General features: G+C 40.9%; 1 protein-coding gene across 1 annotated transcript in view; it reads right to left on the bottom strand.

The window, feature by feature from the left end:
* SH2D4B (SH2 domain containing 4B) overlaps positions 1-10,868 on the bottom strand; it is a 74,029-nt gene extending 63,161 nt beyond the window's left edge. The window contains exons 1-2 of the mRNA XM_080641208.1: positions 10,059-10,868; positions 2,236-2,383 (exon numbers count right to left, since the gene is read on the bottom strand). Coding sequence (XP_080497334.1) covers positions 2,236-2,383; positions 10,059-10,159 — 249 coding nt within the window. The 5' untranslated portion in view covers positions 10,160-10,868. The remainder of the gene's footprint in view (positions 1-2,235; positions 2,384-10,058) is intronic.
* Positions 10,869-14,647: the final 3,779 nt, after the last annotated feature.

Here is a 14,647-nt window from a genome sequence, read left to right as displayed (position 1 = left end):
TGCACGAATTTCATGCATCAGGCCTCTAGTATTCTCATACAGAAAAGCAACTGTTATTTTAAAAAATCCTAAGGAAGAGAAAATACATTTACAGTATTTATTGAAAAAATGCACATATAAGTGGACCCACGAAGCAGTTCAAACCTACTAGTATGTTGCTCAAGGGTCACCTGTACGTGTGTGTGTGTGTGTGTGTGTGTGTGTGTGTGTGTGTAGAGAGAGAAAGAGAAAGAGAGAGAGAAGGGATGCAAATGTGGCAAAAATTAATAATTGGTGAATTTAAGTAGAGAATATGAGTATTCATTTTATTTTTCTTTTAACCTTTCTGCAAGTTTGAAAATATTTTTCATAAAATGTTTTGAGAGTAAATATTACTTCACTTTAAAAACTCAAGAGAATCTCCTAAAAATATAATTCAATGGAAAATTAAATAAGCAAATCAATAACAATATAAATCTATAACTAGCAATTACAATGGGTTTTAAGGTAACGAGAACAATCTCATATATGATAGCAACAAAAAATATCAAACCTAAGGTTTAACTAAAAAACAATTGTGGAGTACTTAAATAATACAGTAAATTTTACCAAACTCCAAAAACTAGAAGCACATAAGTGAATATGAAGTACATAAGCATACTGTGAATGTTTGGCCAATACATTTGCAGGTGTTAATAAAAAAACAAACAAAAAAATTTTATCAAAGACAAAAAGAAGCTTTGAGTAACAGGAAGAACATACCACATTCCTAAACAAGAAGAGTCGATGACTTAATATTGTGAAAATATCCATCCTCCACAAATACAGCTCTAAGGTTGATGCAATTCCAATGAAAATCATCATGTGGCTTTTGTTGTTGGAGAGAGAAGAATAATGACAAAATCACTCAAATATATTGCTAGTAGGAAAAATGGGTACAATTAGCCAAGGTCATTTTAGAAATGAAGAATAATAAAAGTTTCTCACCATAATTAAGGTTAAGGTTTATTTTAAAACTACAATAATTAAGTAAGTAAATCTGGCTCAGGAATAATCAAAGAACAATCCGTGAAGAGATATATAAGAATTAAGAATCAAGGCAGCAAGTCCATGAGAGGAGAGAGGGCGGGTTGCCTGTCATACAGGGCTGGGACAATGGCTCACCACTTGGGAGAAAATGAAGTTAAAGCCCTATATCAAACCACACTCCAAGTGAAGGAAAATTAAGTGCAAAGAAACTAATTCATGAAAGCGATAGAAAATAATGTATATCAGTATTTTAGAAGCTTGTGGTGACACAGATCTTTCTAAGCATAAAACAAATAGTAAAAAGAAAAAGATGGATGTAGTTAGCTAGTAAAAATTTCCATCTTCTGTACATCTAAGAGGACTACAATAAAATTTAAGAAAAAAACAACACAACACTAAGGAAACTATCGGCAACATAAATGATCTTGAGGGGGCAATGTCCTCCCTATAGAATCACTATGAAGAAAAATGGGTTTTTTGTTTGTTTGTTTTAATGACCAAATGATATTAACCTACACTTCACAAAATAGGATAATTGTTGGGATTCAGAATGATTATTATTTCTTCTTTTTGCTCATATGCATTTTCTGAGTTTTTTACTGCCCCCAAAAATGTATAATTCCTGTAGAAAAAAATATATTCAGACTACCTAAGCTTCTTACAGAGGACTATAAACTCCAAGCTCTCCCAGAATGAGCAGGCCTGCAGCCTTATCAACAGCTCCCTATCCAGGCCAGAAATATACCTTCTTCATTTCCTTGAATCCTACAAAACCCACAGCTGGGTGATGCTATTACTTAATATTATAAACAAGGGAATGAAGGCTCAGAGGGGTTCAGCAAGCTTCCCCAGGTCACACAGCAGTGAGCAGTAGAGTTAGAACTGCATCCCAGGTTGACCTGACCACAAACTTTGCTCTTTCCCGGCCTCATTTCAGGAATCTTGGTTTGGGAGGCAGAAGGCCTGAGGCCTGATCCTCGCTCTGTCCTTAACTACACATGGCCTTGGCAAACCACTTCCCTGTTGACCCTCAGTTTTCTCCACTGTACAATGAGAAGTGGGTTGGCCCAACTGGTACATCAAGTTCCTTTCTTCTCAGAGACAGGGCAGATTTCTGTTCTCATAAAGCAGAAATGACCAGTGGCCAAGGACTGAGCTAAACCAGGGACCAGTGGCTTGGGGGCTAAAGCACATGGCCACACACAGATGCCCCACGCACGGGCTCACCTTGAATTCCTCGTGAATGCGCTCCTCCAGGACCTTGGCAGCCTTGCGGTCCTCCATCTCCACTTTCCACTTCTCCGCCATGATCCGGGCTTTCTCATTGGCCAGAGCATCCCGGAACTTCTTGGTGATCTCTGCCTCCTTCTGTCTCCTTCCAAGAGAACACCAGAAGGTGTAAGTTCGTGTGGGAAACTGAAGGTCTACATAACAATGTTAGAGGCAGAAATAGAATAGTGGGACTAGCTATAGTTATAAGAAATATTAATCATGTTCTGTTAGCTGTGATTGTTCTGTTCTGATTAAAGAAAGTACATTCTAACCTGGCTGGGAGTTATATGCCCTGGGACATTGGAGTTAACATCTGAATTCAGTCCATTCTCCTTTTCCCAGTACTGCCTACCATCATGGGAAGATGAACAACATTGTTGCTGAAACTATCTGGTCCCGGAGGCACCCACTTTTTGCTCTGCCAGCCCACATTGCCTATAGCCCTTATACCCATTCTTATTCCTTGTGCCTACTTCCCCATGCCAATAATTCCTTTTTCTCACTTTCCCATGAAATCTTTGTCCTTCTACCCAATATAAGCAGCTGGCTTATGGGAGGGGGTGGGTAGAGCAGATTTTTGTGGATGACCTGCTGCTCTCCCATACTGCCGGCACTACTGGAATAAACACTCATATATGACTTAACCCTGTCTCTGCTTAATTGGCTCAATTAGTGACAGGCAGCCCGGACCCAATAGTTGTCTGGCTTCAACAACAGAAATAAAAACTACAGACAGTTATTTCTTATCCTGTCAGGATGACAAATGTTTAAGGTCAACAAAACTTAATGTTGGCAAAGGTGGGGAGAAGTAGGCATTCTTCTGTATAGTCAGCAGAGTTGTTCTGAAAGCCAGGGAATAAAAGACTCCAAAGCCCATCTCTCACCCAAGTTTACAAAGGCAAAGGTAGAAGGTGTCCATCAGAGGATTTCATAGCATAAAGAATGGTGAACAACCTAAATGTCCATCAACAGAACCAGTAAGTTGGGTTTCCCATGTAATGAGAACACTATATAGTAATCTTAAATAATGCTGTGAATCTATATTAATCAATTTATCCCTGTATGAATAAAGCCATTTACAGAGCATATACAAACAGTCCCTGACTTATGGTGGTTTGATAACAGTTTTTTGGTTTTACAATGGTGCCAAAGCAATCCACATTCAGTAGAAACTGTACCTTGAATTTTGAATTTTGCTCTTTTCCTGGGCTATTGATGTAGAGGGCCCCTTGGGAAGGCACATGGGTCTCAGGAAAGAGATTTATACTCTCAAATGCTTAAATCTATGCTCAAAGCTCAAGGATGCTCTGTTAAGCATAGTCAGATTCTTGATTTCTTAAGTTTTGTTGATGAAATGTGGGAAAAGGTCAGAAAGCAGTTGCGTGACTGATACACAGCCAAAGGCCCAGGGAAGATTCCTATTCCTATTTTAATTCGTGATGGCCTTGATCCAGCACAGAAGAGTTTAAGAATGTCTAAGTGGGATGTGGCCACAGCTTTACAGCCTACAGTGGAAGGGTGTGAATCTCTAAGAATACCACCTCCCCCCTCTGCGCCTCCTCCACCTCCACGTGTCACTTCTGCGACCGCAGTCAAAAGCCCACCTGATAAAGATTTATCTCGTAATTATGAGCAGGAGCTAGACTCACAGGGGTCCTCAAACTTTTTAAACAGGGGGCCAGTTCACTGTTCCTCAGACTGTTGGAGGGCCGGACTATAGTTTAAAAAAAAAACTATGAACAAATTCCTATGCGCACTGCGGGCCCAGGACGAGTCGGCTGCTAAGCAGGACAGGCAGCGGCACCCGGCGAGCCAGATAAATGTCCTCAGCGGGCCGCATGTGGCCCGCGGGCTGTAGTTTGAGGACCCCTGAGCTAGAGTTTGAGGCAGAGCGGGACAAGCATCATTGTGAGCGGAATAAGAAAGGTTTTGCTCGCAGCTGCCCAGACTTTATGGCTGGATGCAGGTGCTTGGCCAAAAGTGACTTCATATTTCATGTTGTTGGAGGCTCAAACTAATTATATCAGGCTGAACCAAGGAGGACGGAAAAGGAATTTCTCAGCAATGAATCTTTATCCTAAAAAAATCTTTTTCTTTCCTTAAAAAATAAAAATAAATAAAAATTGAAATAATAATGAAAATAAAAACAGTAGACGCCAGACCATCACTGAATTTTCCCCCAAAGCAAGAAGGAGGTGTGGGAAGGAAGACACGTAGCGATCCAATATGGATGCCCACTCTCCCAGTATGCCAATTTAAAGTTTCCTTTCTCGCCATGAAAAAGTCTTCTCGCCTTAAAATTTTAGAAATGTGTCTGGAATTTCTGTGCTCGTGGGGAGAGAAGCCCAGCTTAAAAACAAATGCACACAACTGCCCACTTTTTGGACATATTAGATAGGGTTTTAAGCTGGAGACTCTCTGCAAAAGCTACAGAAAAAGAAAAACCCAGAAGTGGGGTTTTTTTTCCTAAGAAAAAATGGCGAAAAAGTCTTCTCAAAAGAAATTCAAGCTAATTCCAGCAACAGTATTCGCATTTCCATAATAAAGAGTAGTTTTTAAAATACTAATGAACCTCGGTCAAAGTTAACTTTTAAGGCCTTCAAGAAAATAAGTAAATTTGTCTCTGTTATAGAATTTATCCAAAGTAAATGCTTTAAAATAATTATAATTGACTCTAGAATCTCAAAGAAATTATTGAAATAATGTATTAATTATAAAGATCTAAGTAGCCCAGGTAACTGGCTACGCCTTTTGTTAATGGAGGAAGAAGGCTAGCTGCCCTTCCCCCAGCAGGACAGGTTGACCAGTTCCCGCCAGTAGCCATTCTTTAGGACAAGTTTGCATTTGAATACTTGCAGACTTGCTACTCAATTCCCCCGGGCAAAGGAAAATCATGGCCACTTTAAAAGGTCAAGTGGCTAGGCTGGGCCTGTTAACCAAGTGATAAAAACTTGTTTAATAATCTGAGTTTGCTTCCTCATGAGAAAAACCTAGAGGACAGAATTGAAGCTATTAATTGATTATGTCTTGTATTTTTCTTAAAAATATAAAAGTGTTATTAATCTAGGAACTGCTAAATGTTTGACTTGTCAGCTTTAAAAGTTCAAAGTGCAAATTGAATTGGGAGAAATTATATAATTGTGGTAACTAAATGCCTAGAGTATAGCAATTTATTTTGAGAAAATAATTTTTGTGTTTTCTCTGATAATTAGGAATTCAAAATATGTTACTTATTGGTCTAATTTAAAAAGGGAGGATTAATTCTGTGATCCCAACCAAATTCTTTAATAACGTAATTGATATTCTTTAAGATAATTTAAGTATATAATCTTTAAAACATACATATATATATATATATATATATATATATAATCAGCCGTGGGCAAACTACGGCCCGTGGGCTGGATCTGGCCCCTTCGGCTGTTCTATCCAGCCCACGGAGCCGAAAGAGCGGAGGGTTCTCTTGCTCTCCCCTCCGCTCCTTTACTTTGAATTTATATTAGTTCACACAAACACTCCATCCATGCTTTTGTTCCGACCCTCCGGTCCAGTTTAAGAACCCATTGTGGCCCTCGAGTCAAAAAGTTTGCCCACCCCTGATTATATATATATATATATATATATATATATATATATATATATATATTATCTTTCCAAGTTATTTCAAGACTTTGAGAATAACTTTCGGACATTTCATGGGCCCTGAAATGTTTTCAAAAGTCTGTTCTCTCTTAAAAGAAATATTTTTTAATTAAACCAATTGATACTTGAAATCGCATGGAAAGCTTTATCAAATAAAAATTAATCAATATATTTTACTTATATACATATATTAAATGTTATGAAGGTTTTGGCCTCTAAGGAGGGCAAAATATTTCTTAAAATCCAATAGCAAAATTTTAAGACGGAATTTAAAGTAACAAAAAGTCTGTAGCTGCCTGCATTCTTAATTAAGCTAGAGGCAGGGCAACATTTGTGGCTTGTGAATCAGATGTAAACATTTACTAAATTTGCTTTGCTTTTTAAATGAAGACACCTACTTTAATTATTTAAATAAATTAGCTTTTAAATTATAATCAAGGTTTTCAGCTAAATGAAAAGCCAATATTTTTATAAACAATTCTAATAAAGACCAGAAACAGCTAGTGATATTTTTGTTTGTCTGCAATATAAATCTGACTGTCTTTTAAAAGAATGGATTAGACAGCCTCCATGATGGCCACATAGCTTGCCGGTCCCCTGGGGGCTGCCATCTTGAAACAGCAGGGGCCAACCCCCTTCCTTTGAATAAGCCAATGTCTTTGTAAGCAATTTGATTAAGTCTTCTAAGAAAGTTACTGAGACCTCCCATGACCCCTCTGTATATGCAAATAAGCCTAAAGGGATACTCTTTAAAAATAAAATTGTAAATTTAATAAAAAAGAGAAATTTGAAAATTTTGAAATCTCTTTCACTGATATTTACAGTGTAAACTAAGATTGTTGTTAAAGTATTAAATCTGACAGTAAATTAGTAGTCAACTTTAACATAAAAGTGCTTGTGATATGGCTACTCGGACGTATGGCCCAGTACTTATTATTGGTGTAAAGAAAGACAAAGATTTTTAAATAAAACTCTCCGTACCCTGAAAATTATTCTGGAAGGAAATAAAGAGATTTCCTTTAAATGTTGTAAGGATTGTAATTGAAAGTCAATATATTTGGCCTCATAAACTGAAGTAAATAATTTGTGTTTTTGCCTCCCTGATAAAGTTTATGTTAAAGTTATTTAAAGACTAATTGTAGAAGTTTACAAGTGAAGTTAAAAAATAAACCGTGTTTCAAATTATTTAAAATTGGCTACTTGAAATAAGTGAATATTCAAGAAAATTTAATTGTACTGGACAAAAACCTGTTTCTAAAGTATTAACTAAAATTTTTATTGATAGTTCATCTCAATAGTAAAATTGCTTAACATGCAATGAATCCAAAGCAGTCATATTTCTGTGCAAAAATTAGAATTACCTCAGGCATTAACCATTTTTACAGATGGATCCAGTTCTGGAAAGGCTGGATCTACTGCACCAGGGGAGCAAAGGTCCTTCAAACCCCTTATATTTCAGTAGAAATACAAACTCTTATTTATGTCTTAACAGATTTTGCTACAGAGTCCATCAACCTATAGTGATAGTGCTTATGTGGTAAGTATGGCCAAAATTATTGAAACAGCTGCTATAAGGCACACTAATTCAGAGGAACTTTTTCAATTATTTTTCAGCCTTCAAAATGTTATTTGAGAACGACAATTTCCATGTTATATTGGAAGCAATGTCCTCAGAGTGTTATCCACCTCTCTGTGCCAACTTCAGGGGTAAATCCCCGAGGACTTAAACCTAATCAAATCTGGCAAATGGATGTCACTCAATAGTGGAAAGAGTCAATCGTACTCTTAAAATGCAACTACTAAAACAAAAAGGGGGAGACGGATGTTATGTGTCACCTCAAAGCAAACTCAGTCATGCTCTTTTATACTTTAAAATCTTTTGAATTGTGATGCAGAGGATTGTACAGCAACTGAAAGGCATCAGGCCTCCTGTACAATAGCCTCCGCCAAGTTAGCTAGGTGGAAGGAAGCACAAACCAGACAAGAGTTTTATCAGATTCAGTAATAATGTGGGGAAGAGGTTGTGTTTTGCATCTTTCCAGAAGGTGCTTCTAACCTCATCTGGGTGCCAGAGCGAGCAGTGCGTCACCACCATGGACCTGGGAGAACAACTCATCCCACCATTCAAGATGCTGAAGATCACACCTTTGGTGATGATGCCAGCCCAGCCGCTGGCCCCAAAGGAGAGAAGCAGAAGGCAGCTGGCCAAAACCACTCGAGAAGCTAGTGTCCCCACATGGGGTCCACTGAAGAAGCTGACCACCGATGCTCAGCAAGTGGTGAAAGAACAGAGGGTTCAGTCATCAGCAAGCTCCTACAATCTCAAGTCTGAAGGCTCCAACTGGATGTCCACAAGCTACATTTAAAAATGAAAAACAGGAGAAATGTAGAGGGCTCCCTGGGAAGGCACATGGGCATTCCTTAATTATTGTCAGCTGAACCCAGTGGTGTTGGCAAAACCACGCCCGGGGAACACGCCTTGCCAAAAGGGCAAGGGTGTTGTCAGCTTGACCTTCATTTCAGCCCGTGCTGTGGGGAAGTGGTTTTGATATCTAAATCCAGCCTAGCACCAGGAATGCTCAGGGCCTACTCAAGAATGCAAATAATCTCCTTTTGTCTTGACCTTTTGGTGAAACTTCCTGATATTTGGGATATAAAATAAACTCGCTGGATTGGCTCTGGGTCACTGTCCCTCTCTCTCCATCAGAAGAGGACGGTGGTCCCACCCAGTCCCAGCTTTTTCCTTCTATCTCTGTGTCTTGTCGCTTTCTTTTATTTCTCAATCCCCAGCCGCCCCTACTCAGGAACTGGACCCACTCTCTAGCCACGCTGGATGCGGAAAGAGAGAAATACCTACATATTGATATGCTGTAAGATACTCTCTGGAGAGCCACAGCTCTCAGATCACAAGGGTCAACAACCACACTGGTGTATTCATTGTGTTGGATGACTTTGCCAACTGTGGGCTAATGTAAGTGTTCTGAGCACGTTTAAGGTGGGCTAGGCTAAGCTGTGATGTTCGGTACATTAAGGTGCAGCAAAAGCATTTTCAACTTATGATATTTTCCATTCACAATGGGTACATCAGGACAAAACCCCATTGTAAGTCAAGAACAGGGGTGGGCAAACTTTTTGACTCGAGGGCCACAATGGGTTCTTAAACTGGACCGGAGGGTCGGAACAAAAGCATGGATGGAGTGTTTGTGTGAACTAATATAAATTCAAAGTAAAGGAGCATAGGGGAGAGCAGATAGAACAGCCGGATCCGGCCCGCGGGCCGTAGTTTGCCCAAGGCTGGTCAAGAAGCATCTGTTGCTTAAATGCTCACTGTGGTTATCTTAGGTGGCAGATGTTGGGTTGTTGTTAACAATTTTACAGTTAAAACACTGTCACTATGCCTGACCAGTGTAGCTCAGCAGTTGAGCGACCCAGAAACAAAGAGGCCACAGGTTTGATTCAATGGTCAGGGCACATGCTTGGGTTGCAGACTCCATTCCCTGTGGAGGAGGTGGAGGAGGCAGCCGATTAATGATGTTTCCTTCTCAATCGATGTTTCTGTCTCTTGATCCCTCTCCCTTCCTCTCTCTCTAAAAAAATTAAAAAAAATAAAAACGTATTTTAAAAGATAAAATAAAGATGAGGAAACTTAAGCATAAAAAGGTTATAAACAAAAACAATGTCACTAAAAATTAGGTGGCGGGGGGAGGGGATGTTGGCATCCAAGCTTGGTTAAAAGATGTTAAAAGTTGTTTATAAAAGAATTCTGATTCCAAATCTCACTGGGGACTCAAATGTTCATGAAAGATAAACAAGCAGATAATAAAAGTGAATCCAATCTGCCTACTGTCCCAGGAACCACTCGGTGAGAGAAAAAGCCACATCCAATAGAAGCAGTGTTGTTATACCCATACCACAGATGTGAAAACTGAGGCCCCAAATAGCTCAATTCTAATCGGTGGAGCCAGGATTTGAATCCATAAGGTCTGTCTGAAGCAAGACTTTGATGTTTGGTCACCTAACAGCCAGCCAACTGCCTGGCACCTCCGCCCTCTGACCCATAACCACTTGTCCTTAACTGGGACCCACCCCAAGGCTCTGAGTTCAGGCCCCACATGACACCCATTGGCACCTCTCACCAGAGCTCCTCGGCCTCCCTCTGTGCCTGCAGCCATGCCTTCTCTGCAATCAGCTCCTCCGAGATCTCTTCATAGGGCTTGTCGCCAGGGCCTTCTCCCATGATCCAGACCCAGACCTCGCCATCTTCCCCCAGTAGCCACTGGATGTGCTTGTCACTTGCTGCTTCACAACGTAAGGAGGAACAAGAAAGGAAGAAGAACGGGTCTGAGTTCTAAGTAGTAAGAAATGGCCAAGTTTGGCCATTGGTACACAACCACTCTACAGTACTGTCATCAACAAAGAGGATTCCAGAGAGATACAGGCCTGAGTGCAGGTCCATGGCCATCTCTCCCTCCCACTCCCTCTGGGGAGCAGCACAGCAGCCAAGTCAGCCTGCTGAAGCGGGTGTCCAAGTCTGGGACTGTGTCTGAGGCTGAGTGCCCTGACATCTTCAGCAGAGAGAACATCAGCGACAGCGCAGCACTCCCTGAAGGAAGTGACTGTGCCACCCGTAGACCAAGGCAGTTAAGGGCCAGTGAGCCTGCTCCTCTGTCCTCTCCCCTCCCCCCGCCAGCACGCCTCCTGTCCACTGGCTGAAAATAAGGAATTGGAGATGGTGGCGTTGCAAGGTGAAGCAGCTAAGCCTTGAGTCTCCCTGACCCACATCCACCAGTAACATAAGCAAGAACAAAACCTATGTCTCATTAAGCTACTGAGATTTTTCAGTTTTCCTACTGCAACAGATCCTATTGATTACCATGACTAAAATGGAAATCTATCCCAAAACTGGGTACCACTGAAACAGAAACAGAAACTACGGGTCACTACCTAAGCAGTTGTGTGTCCGGTGATGTTCAGCAGGCTAAATGGCTGGCGATCCACATTATGCAGGAGTAAAACATTGGGTGAAATTGTTGGGCACTGTAATGTAAAAGGCAGACCCTCCTGCCCTCTGAATGTGTCACTCTGAGGGGAGAGACTGGAGAATAGGAAATCGGTAATGTGTGTTGGTTGCCAGTGGCTGTGTTTGGGAAGGTGTTAAGAGAAAGAAACTAGTTCAAGAAAGAATTGAATGCTTTGCAAGTGGAAATGAAAGGAAATAGAGAAAATACGGAAATTTGGGACTTTGTAAGATTGGGAAAACCACCTCCTTCTAGAGCCCAAATTGCAAGAGATGGGGTTTTTAAAGGTCTTGCATGACAGCCCCATAAAACCTGTCAGGTGAATAAAGCGGGCTGGGTACAGAGCCTGTGGCAGCCATGAGAATGTACCCAGACACCCAACCAGGGGGCATAATGCAACCAGCACTCCAGCTCCGGTGTCTGTTCAAGGCCATGCTCACAGAGTCAGCTCCCAGCCTTTGGCTGAGCATGGCAGGCTTATTCCTGGGAGACAGCAGACGCCTCTGGTGGGAAACTTCCATGAGGCCTGGACAGACCTTCCTTGGATGGCACATCTGCCCAGAATACCTCCACCCAACCTGACTTTTCTGTCCTTCACTCAACTAACCTTTGATTGCTCAGGACTTAAAACATCCATCTGGTACGCAACCTTGATGACCAGGAGGCAGGTTCCAAAGGCCACGCTGGTCCAGGGAGGGCATCCTCAGCACTCACTTCAGATGAGACCAAGGGGAATAAGGAGCAAGGAGGAGCCCCCTCGAGGGCCCAGTCAGCATCCTCTCAAGGCTCTCCCTTCGCTGCCAGGGCAGGTGAACTTCACAGAGCCTGACCTAGCGGACTTCAGGAATGCCAGACTGGTCACTGTGTGGGACTCACAGTCTCTCTTCCCCACAGAGGATATTCTGACCCTACTGCACCACAATATTCTGTCTTAAAGGTGTGTGTATTGGCGGGGGTGGGGGGGGGGGGTGGGGAGGTGTGTTCAAGTGACATGTCTTTTCAGCCACATCCAGACCTTATAGAGATGAATACTGAACCCTTGCAGGCTTTGGGCCAGGTGTAGTAACTGGATGTGACTTGAGGGTGTCCACCTTAAGGGCGGGGTGAATGCATTTATATGGGGGAAAGAACAAAATGCATGAGTGACCAACAGTGACAACTTGGGACAGTGACTTGCTATGTCAGCACCCAGTTTTCTCTTCCTGAGCCCAGCAGATGATACCTTTCTTGTCTTCCTTTCAGTGCCATGGAGTCATGTGACTGAATCCTAGCCTGTGACATGTCAGGGGAAGTGATTTGTGCCACTTTCAAGCTGAAGCTGTTGGCAGCCAGTGTGCCTTGCCCACATTCTGTCTCTTGTCCCGGATGGTGGAATTGCAAGAAAAAAGCAGCCTGACCCATGAGTCAATGTTTGAAAGCAAAGCACAGAGAACTCCCTAATCCACATCAAACTGTGACGAATTCAGAAATAAACCTCCATTGTATTAACCCACTGAAATGTCAGTGTTTCCGGTTGCAGAAGGCAGCATTAATCCCCCAATATAGACCATCGTTATTTTTAGATGTTGAAAGCAATAGTAATAGAGGAACACCAGTTTGATTATGAAGAATAGAGCTGGAAGGCAACAACTACCAGAACTATAAAACTTCCAAATTAATAGTGGAAGAACGTAAGTGGTAAGAGGCTTACCAATCCTACAAAACTAAGGAAACGGAAAAGTGAAAACAACAAAAACTGTACAGCTATTAAAGCACACAATTACCTCCCTGCCATCCATGCCGGCCCCCCTCCCTGCCTTCTCAGAAAACCCTGATTTGTTCAGGGAGTAACAGAGAACCCTCAGTTCCAGGACAGGCAAGTTTCTACCCTACCTCAAAGGGCAAATCAAACTGGTCTAAACCCATCACATTCTATGATCTCCTCGGCAAACAATTGATCTAGACGTGACCAGATGTCCCATTTCTGACAAAGTAGATGTAGACAGAAGTCCCAGCAAAGGGTTTCTTTCTCCAAACAGAAGGTGAAGACTCCTTAGGAGAAACCCATTGGCACCTGTTACTTGTGTTCATATTTTTGACACTTTACTCTTTTATCTCACCTCCTCCTTCCACCCTGAATGAAGAAGTGATGCTGGAGTTGCTGGAAGACTTTGCAGCCCTCAGGAAGAAAGCCATATGCCGAAGAAAATAGAGGGAGACAGGCCCTTGATGATTTTGTTAAGCAGATAAACTAAGTCTATACATTGAAGTTCATCTCCAGATTTCTTGTCATTTGAGAAAAATAAGGAACTTGGAATAATAAAGTTCTGTAATTATTAAATAAAACTAGAGGCCCAATGCATGAAATTCGTGCAAGAGTAGGCCTTCCTTCCCCCGGCTGCTGGCACCAGCTTCCCTCTAGCACCTGGGACCCGGGCTGGCTTCCCTCCAGCTGCCCACTGGCATCAGGACCCTGGCTGGCTACCCCTGTCCAGCCCCAGCTTCGTCAGGAAGGGCATCCAGAATGATGTCCAGAAGATGTCTGGTCTAATTAGCATATTACCCTTTTATTATTATAGATATAATTCTATAAATATGAAAGATTTATTTTTTAAACAACTGTTAGTCATGTATCATGTTATTTACAGTCAAGCATATCCCCCCTAACAGATACAGGTAACAAACAAAAGAACACAGAAGCTCTAAACCCTCAGTATACTTATTAACATGAAAACGTGAACAGAATTAATTCCCCAATTAAAAATCTGAGACTTTATTTTTTATCAGATGTGATTAAAAAATAAAATCCATTTGTGCATTATTTAAATATAAGACATTTGAAAAAAAAAAGGTTAAAAATAAAGAAGTAGGCAATAATGGATGGTAGTGCAAAGACAAGCAAAAAGAAAGTGGAAGTGACCAGGTCAGACAAAGCAAATTCAAGGACAAATGTGTTTATACAAAGAAGAATATGTGACAATAAAAGATGCAACCCACAATGATACAACAGTCACAAAACTTTATATAACATACAACAGAGCAGACAATTACATGAAACAAAACCCCCTAACAATGCAGAGAATTTGAAAGTGCATATATACTCATGGTGGGGAGTTTTACCACATTTATTTCAGAAGTTGGTGGACCAAATAGATCTTTTAAATTAATAATATAGTCAACTAATTTTAATTACCAACTAAAGGACTTTTTTCATAAATATTGAGAATATATTTTATTTATTTTGATCTTGAAATTATGAGAAAAAATGTATAGGCCATATTCTCTAATAATAATACAAAAATTAGAAATCAATGGAGGGAAGAGCTATTAAAAATATTAACTGCCCAATATTCAAAAAAATATCCTTTATAACCCATAAATCTCAGAAGAAATCAAAATTGAAAGTATACATTATCTAGCAGTGGAAATGTAGCAAAAAATATGAACACAAGTAACAGTGAGCTCAAAAGAAAAATTATAGGCTTAAGGCCTTTTCTTTTTGATGTCCCCATGAAGATATACCTCTCTTCTCCAAACATATAACAGTAGTAGATACAAAAGAAAAAGAAAAATGCATAGCAATATAAGAAATACCTCCACGGAATCCATACCCAACCAAAGTGTGGAACAGTGAGCCTGTGGCAGCCCGAGGCTTCTTTGTGGTCACCAGGAGTATGACGCCTGCAGGTAAAGGGGGCCTCTCCAGAATAAGCAGGGGCCTGAACAGG

This window comes from Plecotus auritus (genome assembly GCF_963455305.1).
Source record: "Plecotus auritus genome assembly, chromosome: 9".
NCBI classification, from domain to species: Eukaryota; Metazoa; Chordata; class Mammalia; order Chiroptera; family Vespertilionidae; genus Plecotus; species Plecotus auritus.
This window is presented reverse-complemented; position numbering and strand designations above follow the sequence as displayed.